This window comes from Harpia harpyja, chromosome 10, assembly GCF_026419915.1.
Source record: "Harpia harpyja isolate bHarHar1 chromosome 10, bHarHar1 primary haplotype, whole genome shotgun sequence".
Classification (NCBI taxonomy): Eukaryota; Metazoa; Chordata; class Aves; order Accipitriformes; family Accipitridae; genus Harpia; species Harpia harpyja.
Genome location: NC_068949.1, coordinates 32,012,215 through 32,034,157, shown reverse-complemented (window position 1 = coordinate 32,034,157; position 21,943 = coordinate 32,012,215). Strand labels below are relative to the sequence as shown.

Sequence of the window (21,943 nt, the reverse complement as noted above, 5' to 3'; positions counted from 1 at the left end):
GGCCCCGGTGCGCCGCCCCGCGTCCCCCCGGCTTCACCGGTCGGCGGTCGCTCAGCGCCCCCTGGCGGCCCCGCGCGGCGCGGCGCGGCCCCGCCCGGCCCGGCCCGGCGGGGAGCATCCCCTCGCCCTCCCGAGGCCTCCCCCGGCAGCGGGCCGGGGGGCTCCTCGGGGCCGCCCCGTGCTCGGCACCGGGTCTGCTGGCGGCCGGGGGCGGCGGCGGCTCTCCCGGCACCGTCCGGCTGTGCCCGCTCCCCGCTCTGCCCCGAGCCGCCGTCGGTGCCGTACAGTGCAACGAATACAGATTCAGCCGTCGCACTCCGGCACCCGGGCACCCTCCGCCCCGCCGGGCACCCCGCCCCGCGCCCCGGCGGTTCCTTGGCTTTGTCGTTCGTGCGAGCAGAATTAAACATTAAGCACAGAGCCGCGCTGCTCTCTCTCGTCGCCGCCTTTTGCTCAGCCCCCCGGGGCACTCCCAGCCTCCTCAAGGCAGGCGAACCCCATGTCGAGACTTGGCGTGAGTGCAGCCGGGGCTTTGGGGCTCCCACTGGGGACGGTCGAAGCCTCCCCAGGCGCTCCACTCTGCTCCACTCGTCCTTAGCGCGTGGATGCACGAAGGGCTGACGGGCCCCGATTCAGGAAAGACTTGTAATTTCAGTGTGTGTTTATGTCCCACCGCCCAAGAGCCAGGCTGTTTCCGAGGCCTCAGCTGCTGTGCACAGCCCCAGCTGGGGCAAAAAATGCCCCACGGGCCAGCCATTGCCACTCCACTTTCCATTAGTGATGGGCAATATACAGCGCGGGACGCAGTTTAGCATCCCAGACAGCCAGAGACGAACAGTTGTGGGAGCACCCGGTATGGCTCATGGTGGCCAAGACCGCATTTTTGGTTCAGGGTGACCCTTTAGGGGAGGTAAAACAGCCTCCTCTCCACTTAAGTGCTTGGGAAATGGAAGGGTAGAGCATTGCGCAGGACAACCCAATACGGCAGGGAGCAGAGCACAGTGCTCTGGGGGCTGTAGCCACAAATCTTTCCTGGTCCCAAACCTCATTCAGCTTATCCTGGGGGAGTTCTGCAGGTCTGCTCCCCCAGGGAGGTGACCAATGCCCCTGAGCCACAGTGACTCCCTGCTAACCACAGTGAGCCAGGACTCGGGAATCACTTCCCCTTCACCTCGGGCTGAATCACAGCACCACAACCTACATACGGCTCCTGCTCTCACCACACCCTCCCTGCCTGCAGAGGAAGGACACCAATGCTGCAGAGCTTCACAGTGGGAGAAGGGGATTTGGCCCATCTCTACAGTCACCAAAACACCCAGACTGGGGTGTTGGACAGATTGTTTTGGGGTTCCTCACATGGGACGGGGCTGCAGGACCTCCTCTTTTCATGGCTTGGGGGCTAAAAACCCCAAGGCTGTGCACACACAAACAAAACCAGGCAGACAAGACACTCCCATATTCACAGCCTGGTGAGGACCCCTACTCTAATGCTCAAAATTAAAGTCAAGTCCTCTTAGCTGCTTCCTCCCAGAAATGCTGAGAATTTGGAAAAAAAAAATAGTGCTATGCAAATGCAGTGGCATTTAGCTGTGGCCTTTTTCCGTATGCATGCTGGGGGGGGACCTTGCCGCAGGAACCTCTCTCCCCAGGCAAGCTGAAAGGCCGCGGCAGGGACTCGTGCCTTTTTAATGAAGGGGTTTGCAGGTAGGACCCCCTGCCCCACCTGCTCTTCCATTCGTGCTGGGAAGGCTTTCTTTGATAGCAGGAGCTAATTGCCACAGACCTCCCAGGATGGGCTGTTTGGGGACTTTGAGAAAGTCTTTGTAAGTAATCGCAGAAGAGGGCTATGTGGGAAAGGGATTAAACAGCATCTTGGTTGTGTTTTCAGCAGGTCCTTCCCAAGGTCTCACTGGTATGGTCCTTCCACACAATTTCAGAGCTCCTCTTGCCTCCTGGGTCACAGCCACCCCCATGGCTGGTCTGCCAGGGATCCCTGCCTGAAGCCAGCTCATACATGCCCTGCTGACTCCAGATAACACCAAGGATTTTTTTTTTTTTTTAAATCATGGTGTAGCTCTAAATCCAACAACTTAACAAATTTTTGTATACCCAGGAGGTCAGACTCGGAGTCTCGTCCAAAGCCAAAAGGACAGGCTTGCAAAGCGACTTTCCAGGAAACCATATTTATGGGCACTGTTTATATGTTTAATCTCTAAATTGCAAATTAATCGCTCCCCTATTTTGCTGATGGGAGAGGACAGGTTAAGCATTCCACTCTGTCATGCCTGTTACTGGATTTCCCATCACCATGTGACAGCTGGGTGTTACCCGACTGCTCACGCTTTTCATTCCAGATGTTCTGGAAATGCCTCCTTACCACCTGGGCTGTCTTCACCTGCCGCTACTGCTACTGCAGAGAATCCTTGTCACTTGCCCGTGTTTCTTTTTGAACCCAAATATTTTATTGTTTGCTTTTTATCTTCCCCCATGCCACAGCAAGGTGCTGTTTAAATGGCAGAGAGGGGAAATGTGGTCCCTCCTGGAAAAATCAGTGTTTGAGGAGGGGTGGAAACAGTCCCTCATTTCTAAGCTCCGCTGCTCACCCAAGGGCTCCATCACTGCTGCTGTTCAGCAGCTCCCAGTCTTTCCCAAACAGCCTCTGCGGGTCAGGGCATGCGGGATTCGCACAGGGCGGCAGGGGCGCAGCCCATCGCCTCCCACCACAGCCTCGAAGCCCTCGCTCCTCGCTCCTCACCCCTCGCCCACTGCGGGATACGGCCGGCCGGATTTCTGCTTTTCCAGAAGGGCTGCATTTCCCTGCAAAACTCTGCAGGTGCGATGCTTGCAGGGGACTCGGGACTTTCCCGCTAGATGGAGTGCGGGGGAAAATAGAAACCTCAGCGGTGCTGCACAGGGAAAAGGAGAGCAATTCCTGTCTCCTGGAATGGGCTGTGGGGCTGCAAGTGAGACAATGCGTGGGGAGCTGCGCTGGGGGCATCCCCCGTCCTGAATGCAAATAACAGGGGACATCCCTCTGCACCCTGTGTGCCATGTTGAGTTCTTCATGGAAAAGCAGGGCCAACCAAGCCCCCAGGAGGTGACAAATGCTTCTCGCCCACCGCCCTGGCAAGATGCTCGTTTGCAACCACGAGATGCTCGTTTGCAACCACGTTATTGAGCTGCTCACCCCGCTGCCGGGAGCTGGCATGGACAATGCCTAGCGGATGCCTGCAGCTCCCTGTGTGTGGAGGGTTAGCATGGGGAGATCAAAAGAAGAAAAAAAGCAACTGAGCTGCTTGCTGCTGTGCCTTTCGCTTCTCAGAAGCATTTGCGTCTCGGCTGCAGGCTCCCCAAGACCTCAAATCGGAGCCAGGCTCATGCAGAGGGGTGCATGACACAGGGACAGGCCCTGCACAGCACCAGGGCCTCCTTTTGCATGCTGCTCTGCCAAGCTGCCTTCTGCAAACGTCTCCGCTCTGCTCCGTGGGCTCAACACCAGCACACAGCTGTTGCCATCCCACGCACGGTGACCCACAACCCCTTTCCCTGCCTGCATGTCCAAGCCCTGCAGCCGCTGCCAGCCCCATAGCAAGGGGAGCCACAGGACAGCTGCCCGTCCTCACTGCAACCAGGCACGACCTGCCCCACCAGCCCCAACAGGAAAGCACAGCACCCCACGGGCCCTGTGGTGCTGGACGCAAGCACGCAACCTTTGATCTTGGCCATTTATTTGCTCTCTGGTGGTAGCCGCATGCCGCTGGGGCCACATCCTCCTGCCCCACTGGCATTCACTAGCGTGGGGACATCACTCACTGCTCAACAGCACCCTGGGGGACCACAGGTGCCACCGGGATGGCAGGCAGGACCTGAGGCCGCCAGCTGCTCCAGCAGCTGGAAGGGATCACAGATCTTCTCCTGGAGGTTAGATAACAACCTGGGGCAGGATCAGGCCAGGGGGAAGCAAGAGGCACACCGACAAAGCAGCATTTACCCCCGACTCACTCCCAGCCAGCAGGGCAGCCCAAGCAGACCCTCCATAGCTAATGTGGGGGCAGCCCCTGGTCACTCCAGCTGCTTTTCTCTGCTGCAGGGAAGAAGCCAAGAGCTCCTCTGGGACTTTGGCTCTGCTTTTATCTGAGAAATGCCTCCTGCTTGGACAGGGACCCAAGAACATCTCCCCCTTCCCAAGGACAAGGTTGTGTTTCAGGGACGCGCAGCTGCAGGGCCTTATCTCCCTTGCCTCTCCTGGCCCATCTACAGGCTGGAGGGACCACCAAAGAGAGGAGGAGGGAGGCTTCCAGCAGATAGAGGTGCTTTGTGCTGCAGGGTCAGGGCTGGCAGCCAGGGCCAAGCTCACATCAGCAGCTGGGAGAACGATGGATAGGAAGGAGCTGCAAGGATGGGCCATCACCTCTCTAGGGCAGGCTGCCTCCAGCCATCTCCCCACAGGAAGGATGTCTCCCCTTGGGAGACCTCAGGCAGTCCAGCTGTGAGCCTCAGCAGCCCCCATGGACAAGTTGGAGGGGCAAGACTCCTGGTGCTTAGAGCAGACCCCACCTTTGGAGGGCTCCAACCTGTGCTGGGCTGTAGTTGCCCACACTCAGGCACCAGGCACCACTCTTGGTGCCCCATGGGCTCCTGCCTGGCCGAGAAGGACTCAGGTCTCTTGGTGTCATGCCATAGCCCCTCTGATACCCCAGAGCAACTCTGATGGCACGGGACACACATGTCCCCACCCCTGAACCCAGCCGTGGAGCTGCCTGCTACCAACCTTCACTCCCTTGAAACAGCAGCCCTGCTGTGCGGCAGCGTTGGCCCTGCCAGCTTGGATCAGGAACTTGTCCGCAAACCTGGAGCTCCGCAAGATCGCAGCCATCTCGGCATCCACATCTACCACCTCTCCTTCCTGGGGGCAGAGGGACAGTCACAGGGCTGGGGTCTGGGATATGTGGCCCAGAGGACCCCAGCCACCCAGCCAGATGATGGGGAGAGTGAAACAGGGGCACAGCCTGGCCCAAAACCTTAAGAAACACGCACAATGACCAAGCAGCTGGCTTCAAGCCCTCCTGTGAAGCCACCATGGATGTCCTGCTCCTACCTTCACCCCAACACGATGCATGGGTCCAGATCCCTTTCCCACCCCTGTTTGCTCTCTCCTGGTTTATACAGCCCCTTTGCTCCCGCCCACCACCCCCTCTACCAAAGCTTACCCCCAAAATCACAGAGGACGCTGCTGAGTAGCACTGTTCCATCAGCTTTATCCCATCCCTACAGACCAGGACTGCCTGGCATCCTGGGGAGCCCCAGCCTGTCTCCCCATACCTTGAAGGTGAAGTTGGCGTCAAACACCAGCTCTCGCTCGTGCCCCACGATCCCACCATTGTAGATGACCTGTCCTGGCCCGGCCTGGCTGCTACCCGGCACCTTGAACAGGCGGAAAGTTGCAGAGACAAAGCGGCAGTCACCTGCAAGGTAGATGTTGGTGGGTTGGACACCCAGCACCCAGGCTGGGAACCGGCAGAGCCTGAGATCCCAGTACAGCGCCCCACAGCTGCCTGGAGCCAACGATCCCTGGTCAGATGCTCACCAATGATGCCCTCCAGCTCCTTGTCAATGATGGTGATGGGGCTGGCGGTGACCAGGCATGGGGGGCTGAACCCCACCTCCTCAGCGATGCTGTACAGGTCTCTCCAGTACAGAGCTCCCCCCAGGCACTCCCCTGCCACGAGACCGTGGACACGGGTGACGAGGCAAAGGTCTGGTCCCCCCATCCCGTGCCACCCCCATCCTGGAGCCCTACGCACCCCACAGCACCCTGTGCTTCTGGACGGTCTCGCTCAGGCGCTGGCTGGCATAGACATCACTGAAGTACATCTCTCCCCCAGGCTGGAAGGCAGCAAGGAGTGAAGGGAGATCCCCAAGAAGCAAAAGAACAAAAGGGGCAGGGAGAACTGGGCACCCCCCAACGCTACCCTGCTTGGAACCCTCTGCAGACGTGCCCTCCCCTGGTCCCATCCCACATCCCTGCCTTGCTGGATCCCATTTACTGCATCCCAGCAGCACCCCAACAGCAAGGCCACCCCAACTCCCCTCCGCTCCTGCTGCAGGCACCAGCCCCAGCACTACCTTCAGCACGCGGTAGGCCTCCCGCAGCACAGCCCTCTTGTCGGGGGCAAGGTTGATCACACAGTTGGAGCTGGGGAGGAGGAGACCGAGGCTCATTTGCACCCTCTCGCACACTCAGCACCACCAGCTGCTGCACATCCACCGGCTGCTGCATGTCCCATCGCTTCATGCAAGATTTGCGGACGCCGGTTTGACCATGAAAAGGGCAGTTTGTATATTCTGAGGCTCTAGCCCAGACTCTGCCTTGGGATTTTACCTTTCCTGACAAGTGCTCCTGAAGCAGGCGACCCAGTGGGACGCAGACCTGGACCCCAGCCCATGGCCCCGGGCAGCAGAAGGACTGGGGGTGGCAGTGCCCTGCGTGGTACCTACATGACAATATGGTAGCTGTCATCGGCCAGCCCGGCATCACGCAGCTTCTCTATGTAGCCCTGGAGGAACTCCACGTTCGGCTTTCGGTAGCCAAACTTGTCCATGTGGTAGGCAATGTGCTTCTTCGCCACCTCAGCCTGGGAGGAGGAAGGGAATGATGGCGGGAGGATGCTGGCGGGACAAGGGGAAGCCCCGGCTCCATGCCGTACCTGGCCTTCGGTCATGTCTATCCCGGTGATGTGGCCCCGCTCCCCAACCAGCTGGCTCAGCAGGTAGCAGTCTCTGCCGCTGCCGCTGCCCAGATCCAGGATCCGGCATGACTCCAGGTACTCGGGGATCACCAGACCGCAGCCATAGTACCTGGGGGGATGCTGAGCTGAGCTGGGCAGAGGTGCCCCCATGGCGTGGTGGTCCGGGGGGGCTGCAGCCCATGGGGACGCAGCAGTGGAGGGGAGACCCTGGGGTTTACCTGGCTACCACCTCCTCATGGACACGCTCCAAAGCATCTCTCACCGCCTTGGGAAGGGGCCTGGCCGAGGTGACACACGCACTGGTTTTCAGGTCATCTGACTTCTGCAGCTCTTTGCCATAGTAATTCTGAGATGGGAAGGACAGAGGCCACCAAACTATGGCAAGCCATGCCCTGGGAGCACCCTGTGCACCAAAATGTGGGGGGCCATGCCTGCACTTGGCTTATATGTGCCCCCGGTGTCCTCTGGCACTCTCATTTGCGCCCAGCTAAAAATTAGGCTAACATCAGGCATCCCTTTGCCCCCATCCTCCCCGTCTCCCCTTGCTTGCATGCACAGATGTGTTTGTGCAGTGAGGGATTTAATTCCCACTTGCAGTAACTTTGCAGGCTGCAGGCACCATTTCCCCAGCTCAGGATGAGTGTGGGGAACAAGGGCAGGGAAACATGGGGTTGCTCAGCCCCCCCTCCCTGTGGGAAACGGGAGCAAAGCAGCCGACCGCACCTAACGTTTTTATCTGGGCCCTGAAACAAGCTTTGTCCTCTGAGCGCAGCAGGCATCCCGGCACAGCCTGGCCTCGGCCCCCCCTGCCCAGCCGCCCCGTCCCCCCGCCAGCTCCCGCCCACGCCCCTCACCTGCACCTCCCGGTGGATCTGCTCTCCGCAGGGGGTTGCCACTGCAACGGGAACGTGGGGCTGGTGCCTGACGCCACAGTGATGGGCACTGCGCCAGGCCTTCCCGAAGGCCCTGAACCCCCCTCTTCCTCCAAATACAGGAGCACTTTTTGCCCTCCCCCCTCCCCCAGCAGTACCCAGGGACACCCTCCTTAACTTGCAGCCTAGTGGGATGCTCCTGGGGGCACCTGACAACATCCCCTCCAAAAAAACCACCCAGTCCCAGCTGCCCTGGAGACATGAGCCCCCCAAAAATTCCCCGTAGGACAAATCCGCCCCCCAGCTTGGTAGAGAGACCTCGGCCCCAGGGATACCCCCAGGGAGGCCCCAGCACCCCGCAGCAGGGGCCCCGGGCTTCCTTACTGCCTCCAGCTGCAGCGACTCGGCCGGACTCTGCCCAGCCTGGGCCACGCTCCGCCCCGGCACCCCGCACCGCCCCGGCATCGGCTCCCGCCTGTCGCAGACGCCGGGCACACGGCCCCGTAGCCTCGCCGCAGGTCTCCAGGCACGGCGGAGGGAGCCGGCCCCGCTCCCATGGAGGTCACGTTGCCGTCACCCACAGTCCGCCCCGGCACCCACAGCCCCAAATCCCCACCCTTCTGTCTCCCCCTGCCAATAGCTCTGCACCCCCAAACACTGTCCCTCCTCACCCCAAATGCAGGGAGAGCCGGGTTTAATGCCACACAGCTGCTCCAGCCGTCCAGAGGACAGGACCTTGGATGGGACAAGCCACCTGCAGCAAGGACACGCTGCATCTGCAAAGAAGCCCCCAGAGTTGAAGCACAATGGCAGACACCAGGGGGCAGAGACCCACCGTCCCAGTCTCCCCCCTGCACAGGGACCGCCAGCGATGGCAACCAGCACAGACTGCTGCGGCTTGGTAGTGTTCAGGGCAGCTTTTATTCCCAGCAAGTGAGTCACAGCTTCTCCAACAGCTCAGGGAAAACCCTCATTACCACAGTGCATCTGCAAAGCCCGGGATCAGGACCCCTCCCAAGGCAAAAATACCCCCCATGCCCCTGGGCTAACAGTGGCAGCTTCGCGGGGATGCAGGAGCTGTGGTGCCACCAGGTGACACCCAAACAGGCAGTGGCACTGGAGCGGATGGTGAAATCCAGCCCAGAAGGCTCTGCAGCACAGGAGCCAAAGCCCAGCAGTCCTCCAAGAGGAATGTGCCAGGCCGATGCCCACTCTCAGCCTGCCTTCTATCAGCTGATGAAAAGCACACTCGGGCAAACAAGTGCTTCCCGTGCACTCCAAGTGCTCCAGATAAGTGACTTACCAAAAACAAGACACAGTATTTATAGCCTGGGCCTGATGTCGCCCCCCGGGATGTGAACAGGAGCCCGGTCTCCAGTCCTCCCACACAGAGCAGTGCAGAACTGAGCACACCGGCTCATGATGTTCTCCTGCCTGCTTCCCGGCGGGGCCTTTGGATACCTTCCCAACCAGATACAAACACACACCACAGCCAAGGTTGCTTCACCAAGAGCTGGAGCAGCAGCCCAGGAAGAGGAATGCAGTTGAAGGCCGAAGGCAGTGCAGACCAGTTGACAAGGGGATGACGTTCCAAACTCTGGCAGAGTGGAAAAGAAGATAACCTCCGAGCAGGATGCTGGCCAAACCATGTCCAGCTGGACCAGTGAGAGAGGTGTGTGCCCAGATTCCCGCTTTCAGAAATTCTGGCCTGGAACTGGCACCTCAGTCTGCACTGAAGCACCTCTCTCACCCACTCAGGCACTTACAGCTCCCGCTGATTAACACGCCCTAAATAAATTGCACTCTGTGCCATCTCTGTGTCTAAATACAGACCAGTGTCAAACGGCAGGCGCCTGTATTTAAAACCCAAGGCTCAATTTTACACATTTCTTGCCAAGGGTGCTGGTGTGGGCCGAGCACCTCGCACTACATGGGAAGTAAGCGGACACAGGAATTGTTGGGGGGAGTGAAGGTTCAGGTAAGTTTGTTTCAGTTAGGCGCTGGCAAGCAGGCCAGCATTCTGGAGCAGACACACAGATGGAGGCATGTGAGAGGGGCCCACGTGCCCAGAAACACAGACTCTGCACGCATCCCAGCTGACATCCAGCACCGTCCAGACACAGGTCTGAACCCTGGGGTCTGGAGGGGAAAGGACGCTTCGCTGCCCTCAGTGCCAGTCGACATGTCCTCGTGCCTTCGGTTATGCTTCATTTCAGCAAGTGACTCAGCTGGTCCTGTAGGTTTGATGACTGCTCAACGCTGGGGACCAAACAAAAAGAGGTTCACAGTGAGATCTGCTCCCCAGACTACGCTGTGCTGCCTGTGCCCAAGGGACCAGAACAGCTCTAGTGCTGACACTACAGCGAAGAGAAACCCTGGGGTTCCCCAACCCACCTCTGTGTCCCCACAAGGCAAACTTCATTTTGTGCACCCATAAGCAGACAGCTCTGCTCTACACCACCCTCATCTCCTATCACAAACAACCTCACAAGCTCTATCTCATTAATGAAACAAATGGAAGGTTTGGTACAAATCATCCCTTCGCTCAAATTCCCATCTCTTCACAATACTGAAACACTACCCCGCTGGGCCCGCATCTGCTTCAAAGGCAGCTGTAAAAAGCTTTTAGCTCCGTTTTCCCCCACCCTACTCTATCACTTCTCCCTTTCCATCAACCCCCACACGTCCCCCAGGTCCTCCTGGCATTCCTTCAGCTGAGTACTCACTTCTTCTGAATTGCTTCTTGCCTAGATGAGAAAAGGAGACAAAAAGAGCATTAGAAAAACAAAATCTCAGCAACAGGGGTTCATGTTTTGTTGAAGAAAAGTGTCTTGATCAAGGGCTCAGGAGGCCAAAACCCCAGTGTGTTTCTGGATTAAGTCCTGAGAGGGCAGCAGCGGCACTGGCTTTTCCCCCTTAGTCCTAGATGCATCTCACACTCTCACAGGAGACACAGTGCATGGCAAACAGGAGGCAAAAATCTCAGCTCCCATCCCAAAACAGCCTGAGCCGTACCAGTGGAGCTGGAGAAGGCTGGAAGATCCCAGCTCCAGGGTCTGCTCAGCTTTGAGGAGCCGTGCAAGAGGGATCGGTCTGAGTGGGCTTCATGCAAACTCTTTAAGTAGAACATAAAGGGATCGAGGGATCCATTCAGCTCCCCAGAAAGAACGTGCTGTCCCCTACTTACTGGTACTGTAGATGAGTGGTTATTATGGCCATTTTCCTCAAACTCTGTGGAGAACAAGACAAAGAATAATGTCTGATGGGAGCAGTTCAGCAGAAACACAGGGCAAGCTGTCCCAATGCCCCAGGTTGTTCCTCCAGCACGGCCATCACTGTACCACTGCACTGCCTCCAAAACATGCCCCCCCCCCATATCTGTCAGCAGTGGCACGCTCCCCTCTTCTTTCCCAATGACAGGCACTGACACTAAGTGCTTCGTTTCAACCTACGGCCCCTCGAGCTTGCCAGTAGAGATGACACAGCTTAAGGGCTGGCTTGGGATGCAGGACATTGGAAGGCCAGCACCACACGTGGGTTTGAAGAAGGCCTAAATTATTCTGGCCACCAGCCCTGCTGCCTGAACTCACGTATTTCATTTCAGGGCTCCAGCACCACGTCTGCGTGTCTGTTCTTACAACCCTCCTCTCCTCCTGTCCACTAGAAACACTGTTGCTCTAGCAGATAAACACAGCTTACATCTTCCGAGTGCAGGATAGCATCTTCTTGCATCACCATGTTTCTAGCAGCTTGACCCAGGAGCTAAAAGACAAATGCACAGACCAGACTGAGAGGCAGCAGCTCTGCGCTTCCCGAGACACTCATGACGGCTGCTCAGCAGACCTGCACGCAAGGCTGACAGTTCGGGGACTCCGGGCGACACGGTGCGAGGTTTGTGGGGAGCGCGGCGGTGCCGTGCCCACCCCTCAGAGCACACAGGCTCAGGGAGAGCCTCAGGCACCGCTCCAGCCTGCTGCTCTGGAGAGACGTGAGGAGGGAAAGGCAGCCTCCCGCCTCCCACCGCCTCCCCAGCACTGTCAGAAGCACCCGGAGCCCGGGGGCGCAGGCACCCGCGGCCCAAGAGCCCACCGGCGGTGCCCCGCCGGCCCAGCCATGCCCGCAGCCCGCTCCCAGGGATGCCTCCCCCCGCCTCGCCCCGGACTACAGCTCCCAGCATGCCCCGCCCCGGACTACAGCTCCCAGCAAGCCCCGCGGCGGCCGGCCGCTCCCGGCGGCCCCGCTCGGCACTGTCCAGGGACGCGGCCGGGCCGGGCCGGGCCGGGCCACATCGCCCGCCGTCCCCGACTCCTCCCTGCAGGCCTCCCGGCCGCGCTGCATGCCGGGCCCTGTAGTCGGCCGTCCGACGGCGCCCGCCGCTCACCTCGGCGCTGCGGGAGCCCTTCAGCACCTGCTTGGTGAGGGCGATCACGTCGGTGCCGCAGCTCGTCACCTTCTCGGTCAGGAGCCCCTTCACCGAGTGGCCGAAGCGCGCCTGGGCGTCCGCCGCGCCCCCCGCCGCCATCTTGCCCGCCCCGCCTCGCCCCGCCGGGCGTCGGTACGGCGAGCGCCGGGGGCCAGAAGAGTCGGGAAGGCGCAGGGCCCGCGGCGGGCGGGGGCACGGCCGCGGAGGGGCCGCCTCTGCCCGGGGCCGGCGCCCTCGGGGCTCTTGTCCCCCCACGGCCTCCCCCAGGACACCTCAGACTCGGACATCGCCCCGGGCAGGGACACCCCGAGGCTGCCCAGCGCTTGCCCAGTACTGCCCAGGGCTGCCCAGTGCTGCCTGGGGCTGCCCAGTGCTCACCAGGGCTGCCCAGCACTGCCCATGGCTGCCCAGCGCTGACCAGGGCTGACGATCAGGGCCGACCAGGGCCTCTCGGCATTCCCAGGGCTGCCCAGTGCTTGCCCAGCACTGCCCAGTGCTGACCAGGGCTTCTCAGCACTCCCCCGTGCTTGCCCAGTGCTGCCCAGTGCCCCCATCCCCTCTCGGGCACGTCGAGGGGCTCCCAGGCTGGGGACAGACCTGAATGCCCCATCAGTCCGCAGCTGTGCTCGTGGCACCCAGGGGAGACCCCGAGGGCTCAGCTACCCCAGCACCCCTCACCCACCACAGGGCCCTGGGGACAGAGCCCCCAGGACGGATCTGGCCCTGGGCGTCCCCTGGCCCGCAGCCCACTGGACACGGCTCCCCCATGGCCACCTGGTGTGGCCATGGCCCCGCTGCCCTTGTTCCCCGCTGGGTGACCAGCTGCAGAGCTGGCCGTGGGCCCAGCGCCCGGTTCCCCCTCTCCCCATCCCCCCGATAAGGAGGCGAGCCCGCCTCAGGGTCAAGGCGACGACTCCGCAGCCGGTATAAAGGCTCCCTGCGCTGCCGCAGCCCCGCAGCCGGCCCCACCATGCCGATGCTGGGCACCCTGCTCCTGGTCCTGGCCCTGCTCTGCGCCTGGAGGCTGGCACGCCGGCGAGCCACCTTGGGGACGGGGACAGGTTTGGGGCGACCGCGAAGCCTGCCGTCCCTGCCGCTGGTGGGGAGCCTGCTGCAGCTGGCCGGGCACCCCCAGCTCCACCTGCGGCTCTGGCGCCTGCAGGGCCGCTATGGCAGCCTCTACGCCCTCTGGATGGGCTCCCACTACGTGGTGGTGGTCAACAGCTACCAGCATGCCAGGGAGGTACTGCTGAAGAAGGGGAAGGCTTTCGCCGGACGGCCCCGCACTGTGAGTCAGCAGCAGGTTTCGGGGGGGCCCTCCCGCTGCAGCTTGGGGTAAGGTGGGGGATGCTTCCAAGAAAGGTGCCGGCACCCAGCAGGGTCCGTCTCCTCTCCTCATCCTGCCTGCAGCAAGGCAATGGCAGGGGCAGCCCCTCTCTGCCCTGTTCCTCAGGGCGAATCCTGCACATCCTCCATCCCGAGGGTGCCCGTTCTTCCCCAGGGCTGGGTGCATCTCGGGGCATGGGCATGTGGGTTCAGGTACCACCAGGGTCTCTGCACCTCCTGAGTTTCCTGGGCACCCCAGCCCCTAACCCTGGCATCTGTGCCCAAACCTCTCCATCAGTCCTCGGGGCGGGGGAAAAGCAAAGCTCATGGCCCAGGTTTTGCCCACCAGCGCTAACCACCAGCCCCTCCAGACCATCCCTGGGATGGGATGGAATGGGATGGGATGGGATGGGATGAGATGAGAATCCACCCCCTGCAGCATCACCCCTCTCTGACACACAGCCCCTGTGGGGCTGCCCTGCAGTGGGGTGACCCCGGGTCTGCCTGTCCCACAGGTGACCACGGACCTCCTGTCCCGGGGGGGCAAGGACATCGCCTTTGCCAGCTACGGACCCCTCTGGAAGTTCCAGCGCAAGCTGGTGCATGCTGCTCTCTCCATGTTCGGGGAGGGCTCGCTCGCCCTAGAGAGGATCAGTAAGTGCCCCCCACCAGTCCCCAGGCTCCCTCCCTGCTCTGTCTCCCTCCTGTGCTTGATCTGGGTGGGACTTTTCCCTTCTTCGTACCCTGATCCCCTGGGAACCAAGGGGAGATTCATTGGCTCAGCCCAACCCCCCCAGCATCCCCTCAGTTTGCCTAGCAGGGGCTCAGTCCCTCTCCTTCCATCCCCAGTCCTTTACTGACACCTCTCCCCATGTGTTTTCTGCCCTGAGCTTTGGCTCCCCTCACTCACAGCTGGGGAAACTGAGGCATGGAGCCAGCTCCCGGCCCCCTGGGCTCCCCACTCCACCCAGGAGGAGCATCAAGCTGCATACGGAGACTTCCCTGTGCGTCTCCATCCTCTCTGCTCCTCCCCAGCACCCAGCATCATTCCTTCTGCCCGTTCCAGCCCCTGGAGGCTCAGCCCTGGCTGGGGGGGTGCTCTCTGTAGCCTGCACACCCTGAATGAGCGGGGGACCCCTCCTTCCAGCCTCCAGCTGCCCCCTCCACCCCCTTGGCTTCACCATCACCCCCTCACCTGCCTCTCCCCTCCACCCCAGTCTGCCGGGAGGCTGCGTCCCTGTGCGAGACACTCAGCGCTGCGCAGGATACGGCCCTGGACGTGGCTCCCGAGCTCACACGGGCTGTCACCAATGTAGTTTGCTCCCTCTGCTTCAACTCCTCGTACCGGCGCGGGGACCCCGAGTTCGAGGCCATGCTGGAGTACAGCCAGGGTATCGTGGATACTGTGGCCAAGGAGAGCTTGGTGGACATCTTCCCCTGGCTCCAGGTGAGCAGGGATGGGGGGCTGCCTGTTCCTCTTACCTCGGACGAGAGGAAGGAGCTGGGATGTGTCCTGCAGGAGGGGGCTACCTGAGGACCCCGGGGTTAGGAAGGTCCCTGCCCCAGTATCCCACAAGAGCCAGTAACCTGGTGGGCATGGAGCAACTGCCCGGGGGCCTGCAGAGGCTGGGCTGAACTGGAGCCCCTTGCTGTAATGGGGCTTTTCTCCCCCAGATCTTCCCCAACAAGGACCTGGCCCTGCTGAAGAGATGCCTCAAGGTCCGGGACCAGCTGCTCCAGCAGAAGTTCACCGAACACAAGGTGCCAATGGGGCCAGGACAGGGAGATGCTTGGGAGCTGCAGGGTGCTGGAGCTGGGGTGGAGGGGACTGTGCCCAGCACAGCCCGGCTGATGCGTGTTCCCTGGCAGGAAGCCTTCTGCAGGGATGCCGTGAGGGACCTCATGGACGCCCTCCTGCAAGTAAGGTTCAACGCTGAGAACAGCAGCCCCTCAGTGCCAGGGCTGGAGCTGACTGATGACCATCTCCTCATGACGGTAGGGGACATCTTTGGGGCCGGCGTGGAGACCACCACAACTGTGCTCAAATGGGCCGTGATCTACCTTCTCCACCACCCCGAGGTAGGGTCTGCGCCCTGCAGTGGGGGGCCTGGGCTTCCTCCGGCACCAGGGACATCGTAGGGGCTTTCGGGAAGGCAGGTGCCAAGAGAAATGTCAGGCTTTGCAAATAAGCAGGATCAGGTTGTGGGCATTTTGCTTCTGCCCTGCACAACCTGCCAGGACATGCTGGTGATGCTGGGTGTACCCCACTGCTATGGGGAGCCCCCACACACAGGGTACGCCCTACTCTCACCCCAGCCCTTGCTCCCCTCCCAGGTCCAGAGGAAGATCCAGGAGGAGATGGACCAGAAGATCGGCCTGGCGCGTCACCCCCACCTCAGTGACCGCCCGCTGCTGCCCTACCTGGAGGCCACCATCAGCGAAGTGCTGCGCATCCGGCCCGTGTCCCCTCTGCTCATCCCGCATGTGTCCCTTGCTGACACCAGGTGAGACCCCACAGGGCACAGCTGGGACATGGGCAGAGAGACAGCGGGAGGGAGCGACTGTCTCACTCTGCGTTCACCTTGCAGCATCGGGGAATACTCCATCCCCAAGGGCGCCAGGGTCGTCATCAACCTCTGGTCTGTGCACCACGATGAGAAGGAGTGGGACAAGCCTGAGGAGTTCAACCCCGGTGGGTTGGGTGCTCCCTGTCCTCCTCGAGGGGCAGAGGACAGCAGGGTGGGTGCCGTAGGAGAGGCTGAGCCCAGGGCAGGCTAGGTGGTGGGAGGTCGGATCCTGCTCCCCCCGGCTGGGGCATTTGCACCGTCTCTGCTCTTGCAGCTCATGGGAGGGACACACATGTGATGAACTTGGGCAGGTCTCGGACAGAAAGGACAGATCCCTGACGATGCCATTGGTGCTCCTTCCCCTTGCAGGGCGCTTCCTGGATGAGCATGGCCAGCACATCCACTCGCCCTCGCCCAGCTACCTGCCTTTTGGGGCGGGGATCCGCGTCTGCCTGGGCGAAGTCCTGGCCAAGATGGAGCTCTTCCTCTTCCTGGCCTGGGTACTGCAGAGGTTCACGCTTGAGTGCCCCCAAGACCAGCCCCTGCCCTCGCTGGAGGGCAAGTTTGGCGTCGTGCTGCAGGTGCAGAAGTTTCAGGTGAAGGCCAGGCTGAGGGACGCCTGGCGAGCGGCCTCGTGATGGGGACGAGCCCTAGATCCCGGGCAGCGGTGGGATGGGGTGGGACGGGACCATAGAGGCTATCCCCGTCTGCCACATGGATGCGGGATTGCCTGGATAAAATTGTTCCCAATGCAGCATGGCTCCAGCTATTTTTTGGGAAGGCGATGGAGGGCAGGGGGAGGTGGGAGGGTGCCTGAAATGTATGGTGGCCCCACAACTTCATGTGAGTACTGGGCTGAGCTGGGAGGCTGTGTGCTAACACAAACAGCCCCTTTGCACTCCCAGGGATGTGGGGTTGGGGGCCTGTCCAGAGACAACCATGACCCATGGAGACCAGCCACCTGCATAGCTGGTGGGGGGGAGAAGGGCCCACCCCAGCCAGGTAAGGGGAGAAAAGTGACCAGTGGGCAGTTTGAGGGTTAGGGATGCCCAGGCTGTGCCCGGTGGCTGTGACCCCAGGTGGGTGACCCTGGCTGGCCCCTGCCTCAGTTTCCCCACTGAGAGTAGGGAGAACAAACACAACGTGGGCTGAGAGCTGAGCCCGCCATGGGGCAGGGAGAGCTCCCCCAGCCCTGCCGTCCCCTGCCCCATCCCAGGACAGTGTGCCCCCGCCAGTGAGACCCCCGCCTGCTCCTTTTGGGGAAAAAGAAGGAAACAGCTTGGAGGTTCCTACAGTTTTAGCTCCCACCAGGCTCCTCTCCCATGGTACGCAGGTGCACACACTTCTGCCGGCACGTGCAGGCGTATGCACATGGGTGTCTGCACACACATGTACTTACAAGCGTGTGTATGCACACAAAAGCACAGGGATGCATTTATGCCTGCCGGCACATGCATACATATGCATGCCCATACGTGCTTGCATGCACACATGCATACATGTACACATGCACACATGCAGCCCCTTCCAGAGGGGACATGAGCACCTTGTAGGGCCGCAGGGCTGTCCGACCCTGTCCTGTGTGTGAGGCGCTGTGGGGAGGTGCAGGCAGCCCCAGCTGCAGCCAAAAGCGGGGGCTCCCGTTGCTCAAGAACACGGAGGAGTACCCAGAGGCACCCAGACCCCACGGACTCAGCTGTGGCCCCCCCGGCACAGCACCTGGGCACCATGGAGCCGGGGACTGCCGACATTCATCGTGCAGCAATATGGCATCTCCCACCTGCACGGTGTCTCAAGCACCGATGCTCACTGGCTGGATTATGGCCGTCACTTCGAGCAGCATGACCTTCCCGTAATGCGAGGGGCCGTGTTTGCTTTTGCCGAAAACCACCATGCCATGGAGAGCAGCATGCAATTAGGTTTCTGGTTCTCTATTACTTGACCTCTTAATATTTAACTAAATAGCAATACAGCTATGGCTTAGGGCACCTGGAGGGAAAGCAGCCAGGGCAGAGGGGAAAGCCCCGCACAGTCCCGGCACAGTGCCAGCACCCCCAGCCCTGCACACACCTACATTTTCTCCCTTCTCTATTTCCCCCTGCCCTGTCTCTTGCTAGCAGGCAGGAAAACTGACATAAAACCTCCCCACCACTAAACTTTTACTCCGTGTGTGAAAGCGTACTTTTTTTTTCAAACCGCCAGCACTTCGCTTTCACCCAGCCTCCTCACCACTTGGCATCTGATGCCAAACGGGTCCTGTCAGCCCGTGGCACGGCACAGGGACAATGTAGGCAATGCCTTTGCCGCCCAGCACAGTGCTGGGAGCACCTTCCCTCCTCCCAGTCCATTCTTGTGGCGGCCCAGGGTGGTAGGGATGAGCTGGAGGAAGAACCGCCATGCACACACCTGCCCCAGGGGCAATCCTTGGGATGATTTGTGCAGCTGACCCACCAGAAGTGGGGCAGAGGGGAGTGCGGTAGCAGCCCAGCCCGGCTGCTGCTGCATGGAGTCTCTCTTGGCTTGTAAGGGCTGATCCCCACACTCCTTCCCGCTCCCCTGACCGTTTCCATCACACCAGGGATGCTGCTGGGTTTCCAATCCCTCCACCTCTGCCAGCACAGCCTGAAGCTGGGTGGGTGAAGGGGAACTGGGCTCAGAGCGGATTTAGGGAAAACTTTGCTAAACACGATGCTCTGGGCCTCCCCAGGGACTGGCACCTCTCTGCCAGCCTGGTCCTGTCCCTGCCCCAGATCCTGTCCCGAGCAGCATGTGCCAGCAGGGAGGCTCTTCTCCAGTCTCCTGCAGTCGCCAGTAACCACAGCATCCTGATTCCTCCAGGAGCACGGGCCCAAGACCTCCAGCACCCCTGTGCCCCTTTGCCAAGGCACTGCGTTTGCTCTTGGTAAGGGAAGGGATTTTCTCCTTGCCAGTCAGCACAGGGCTGGCACCTTGCACACACATTGCAATTGCCAAGGCGCTTGCAGCAAGGTGCGCGCATTCACAGCAAGCGCTCAAGGCCAGTGAGTACCTTGAGGCAGAAATGGGGACTTTGGGACTGGGGGTGTTTCTAAACCGGAGGACACTTCCAGCCACAGACGCTTGCACAAAGCTCGCGCTCCAGCTGGGTTTCCCTGTTCGCCAGGGCCAGCACGTGGTGTCCATGGGCCTGGAGACCAGCCACGTGCCGCAAACTCCGTCACGCCAAGCCCAGCCCTGCCGCGAGGCATCTCATCCCCTGCCCCAGCCTGCCTCCTCCCAACCGGCCGACTGGAAGAAGATGCCGCCGCGGGGGGTTCAGTACCCAGCACCAGCTGCCCGGCACCGTGCGAGCTGGTAAACAGCCGCCAGCATGGCTGCTCCCCACTCTAGGAATGGGCAGAGACGCTGCTGAATCATCCGGCTGGTATTCATGTCCTGACAACTGCTCTGGGGCCATGGAGCTGCACCCAAACCCCTAACCCCACCAGACAGCTTCACCTGGGCTGCCAGCGGCAGGGCAGTGCCAGATCTGGCCTGTGGTGGCCTCCTCCCTCCTCCCACCCCCCCTGAGCCCCCTGCAGAAGTCAGGGTCCCCTCAGAGCCATGCAAATCCACCACCCTGGACGAGCCCTTTGGCTTCGTTCAGACCTGGTACTGGGCAGCCTGGCGAACCAAAAACTGGGGGGATGAGGCAGCTATGCCCACAGGAGACCCCGGAGGGGGACCTCAGCATCTGCCACCAGGTTTCGGCCGGCTGAGCGTGGGCAGCCACTGGGAACACCGAGGCTTTTGCTGCTGAAATAATCCTGCTGCTGTATCAGCTCGGCCTGCTTTGGGTCCCTGCACTCCCTCTGGGGCCACTCGGGGTCTTTGCACGAGGGGAACCAGGATGGGATGGAGCAGTGCCAAAGGGCTGGGAGGGCAGCTCGGGGTGGGGGCAGGAACCAGCAGCTCTGTCTCCCTGTGGCAGAGGAGGTCTGCAAGAGAGGAATCAGTGACAGTGGAAAGGATGAAGCTTTTTCATTCACAGCTGTTCCCACACTGTACCCCGGGTACCCACGAAGCAGAGGCACAGCTTGCCGAGGCGGGACCCGAGGGCACTGGCCAAAGCGAGCCTTTCCGTCGCACAAACTCGTTTCGGGGGGCACAGCCACCCCCACAGTGCTCGGCTGACCCAGCTGCACTCTGGGGCTCAGCTCAGGAGTCCTCCAAGTTTGAGGGGCTTCACTTTGCACCAGGCAGCGGATGGCCCCGGGCTGTGCCGGAGAGCCTCGGCTGGTGCAGGAGGAGCGGGCGACGCTCAAAATACCTGTGGGCTCTGCAGCGGGCAGAGCGCCAGGCGAGCTGAGTAAGCACAAACCTCAGGACACAGCTGTTCGCCAGCCGAAAACAACTCGAGAAACAACCCGGCAGCCTGTGACCCCCTGGCACAGAGACTGCAGCGCTTGCACCACTGCCTCGACATCCCCGGTGCGGGCACCAGTCCCATCTGATAGACGCAGATCTGTGCTGCAAAAGAGGGGGGAACCAGCTCTGACGAAGAAAGGCGACTCATCCTGGCCTTCCCAGGCTGCCCACTGTGGGATGCTGTGGGGCTTGCCTCCAGCTGGGGGGCTGCCATAGTGTCCCCCCCTCCCTGCCCAGTCCAGGCTTTTCCTATATAAACAAAAGAAAAAAAAATAAGGGGGGGGGAGAAAACCATCCCCGGGATGTGTTGCACAGGGAGGGTGAGCGAGGGCTGGGAGGCAGCAGGCTTTGGGAAGAGGCAAAGGGAGTTTATTCACGGGAGCCGGACTGTGCCCCGGCTCCCTGCCAGGCTCTGCCAGGAGTGGGTCGCCACGGGACAAGCCCAGCCGGGACGGGTGTAGAAGAGGGTATTTGGCTGTGGGAGCCCGGGCTGCACGGGGCAGGAAGCGAGCATGGCCCAGGCTCTCACTGCTCAGGCACGACCCGGAGGGACGAGGGGCAGCTGGGGAGCCAAAATCTCCCAGTGCCGGGCAGTACGGCCTCATGCTTTTGGCAGAGCCTGCTGATTTTGCTTCTGTCCTGAGGCTTGCTCAGGCTTCCTGCCCCAGGAAGTTTTTGATGACTACATGTAACGCAGAAGCTTAACTGCACCTCAGCCTTCCTTAGCCTCAAGTTAGGCAGGTACAAGCTCTGAGAGCAGGCTGCCAGCAAGCACCAAGACACAGAATTCCCTCCTCTTCCTCCATCTTCAGCCAACACCCATCCATGGGGTTGTACAAACATGCAACGATAGGGTGCAGGAAAATCTCACAGGTGTTCCTAAAGGCAGAGTTTGCATCGTTGGAGCCGAAGAGTCCCTTGGGAACACTGAGGCGATGCTGCAGTACCCACTGGTCCCAGGAACCCCCGTTGTGCCCAGGGGACCCTCTCGCTGAGCCACCGCACGGTGCTCTGCAGTACCTGTCCCCAGGCAACACACCCCAAGGCCACCAGGATGCCCACCGGGTCTCTGGCCTTGGAGCCAATTTCAGCAGCTGAAAACATGCCGTGTAAGCACCACTGTGCTGCCATGGACTCTGGCAAAAACAGACTTCAAGTATTATTGGCATCAACACTTAAAGCACATTGTAAAGAAAAACACCGAGCGGTGGATTGACACTAATTTGCTCTCAATCGTGCCGCATGGTTTGCAACTCAGTTTTGAAATGACGTATTCAGGACTCCCATAGAACGCTCACCCCTTATAGCTGGAAATGGGTGGGTTTTGGTGCTCCAGTGTTAGAGATGCACACCTGCCCATGTCCTCACATCTCCAGCATTTTACACCCACAGCGTGTATTTGGAGAAGAGCTCTGTTTGGGCTGCATTGGCTTTCTACAAAGGGATACATGTGAGGATCAAGTACCTTTCTAAAGCTCCAAGGCTAGAGCTTTGGGAGTCCTCTGCCTGCTCATGGTTTTCCCCCTCAAGAGTCACCAGCCAGAATGCCTCTGAGGAGCTCATCTGCCCTGTGTCCTGCCCTGCACCACTCCTCCTCCCCACACCAGCTGCCCCTGGTCC

At 60.7% G+C, this 21,943-nt stretch overlaps 3 protein-coding genes across 4 annotated transcripts; 1 reads left to right on the top strand and 2 right to left on the bottom strand.

Moving 5' to 3' along the window:
• Window positions 1–3,711: 3,711 nt before the first annotated feature.
• Window positions 3,712–8,086, bottom strand: AS3MT (arsenite methyltransferase). 2 transcript variants are annotated; one of them, XM_052799752.1, is made up of 11 exons: window positions 8,006–8,039; window positions 7,604–7,644; window positions 6,968–7,095; window positions 6,708–6,858; window positions 6,499–6,635; window positions 6,127–6,196; window positions 5,805–5,886; window positions 5,588–5,719; window positions 5,323–5,465; window positions 4,772–4,906; window positions 3,712–3,915 (listed from the first exon to the last, which is right to left on the bottom strand). In XM_052799752.1, coding segments are annotated over exons 1-11 (1,119 nt in total). In that variant the 5' UTR covers window positions 8,007–8,039; the 3' UTR covers window positions 3,712–3,816. The 2 variants fall into 2 exon arrangements, with proteins under 2 accessions (XP_052655712.1, XP_052655713.1); XM_052799753.1 differs by lacking the exon at window positions 7,604–7,644 and having other exon boundaries at window positions 8,006–8,086.
• Window positions 8,087–8,523: 437 nt separating this feature from the next.
• On the bottom strand, window positions 8,524–12,201 carry BORCS7 (BLOC-1 related complex subunit 7). Its single transcript, XM_052799754.1, has 5 exons — window positions 12,003–12,201; window positions 11,321–11,383; window positions 10,809–10,852; window positions 10,348–10,368; window positions 8,524–9,880 (listed from the first exon to the last, which is right to left on the bottom strand). The coding sequence occupies exons 1-5, from the start codon at window positions 12,141–12,143 to the stop codon at window positions 9,829–9,831; spliced, it is 321 nt and encodes a 106-aa protein (XP_052655714.1). The 5' UTR covers window positions 12,144–12,201; the 3' UTR covers window positions 8,524–9,828.
• Window positions 12,202–12,537: 336 nt separating this feature from the next.
• Window positions 12,538–16,691, top strand: LOC128147507 (steroid 17-alpha-hydroxylase/17,20 lyase). The gene is made up of 8 exons (XM_052800137.1): window positions 12,538–13,347; window positions 13,886–14,024; window positions 14,588–14,817; window positions 15,045–15,131; window positions 15,240–15,449; window positions 15,705–15,874; window positions 15,959–16,062; window positions 16,307–16,691. The coding sequence occupies exons 1-8, from the start codon at window positions 13,015–13,017 to the stop codon at window positions 16,573–16,575; spliced, it is 1,542 nt and encodes a 513-aa protein (XP_052656097.1). The 5' UTR covers window positions 12,538–13,014; the 3' UTR covers window positions 16,576–16,691.
• The last annotated feature ends 5,252 nt before the right edge of the window (window positions 16,692–21,943 follow it).

Bases quoted from the DNA above. Each gene is read 5' to 3' on its own strand.
- AS3MT (XM_052799753.1), bottom strand. From the start codon at position 8,086: ATGCCGGGGCGGTGCGGGGTGCCGGGGCGGAGCGTGGCCCAGGCTGGG. The intron at 6,197-6,498 runs GTAGGTACCACG...CCTCCTCCCCAG, and splicing joins GACAGCTACCATATTGTCAT to CTCCAACTGTGTGATCAACC. The intron at 5,887-6,126 runs GTAGTGCTGGGG...GCTGCCTTCCAG, and splicing joins AGGCCTACCGCGTGCTGAAG to CCTGGGGGAGAGATGTACTT.
- BORCS7 (XM_052799754.1), bottom strand. From the start codon at position 12,143: ATGGCGGCGGGGGGCGCGGCGGACGCCCAGGCGCGCTTCGGCCACTCG. The intron at 11,384-12,002 runs GTGAGCGGCGGG...TTTGTCTTTTAG, and splicing joins AGGGCTCCCGCAGCGCCGAG to CTCCTGGGTCAAGCTGCTAG. The intron at 10,369-10,808 runs GTAAGTAGGGGA...TTTCTCATCTAG, and splicing joins ACCACTCATCTACAGTACCA to GCAAGAAGCAATTCAGAAGA.
- LOC128147507 (XM_052800137.1), top strand. From the start codon at position 13,015: ATGCCGATGCTGGGCACCCTGCTCCTGGTCCTGGCCCTGCTCTGCGCC. The intron at 14,025-14,587 runs GTAAGTGCCCCC...CCTCCACCCCAG, and splicing joins GCTCGCCCTAGAGAGGATCA to TCTGCCGGGAGGCTGCGTCC. The intron at 16,063-16,306 runs GTGGGTTGGGTG...TTCCCCTTGCAG, and splicing joins GCCTGAGGAGTTCAACCCCG to GGCGCTTCCTGGATGAGCAT.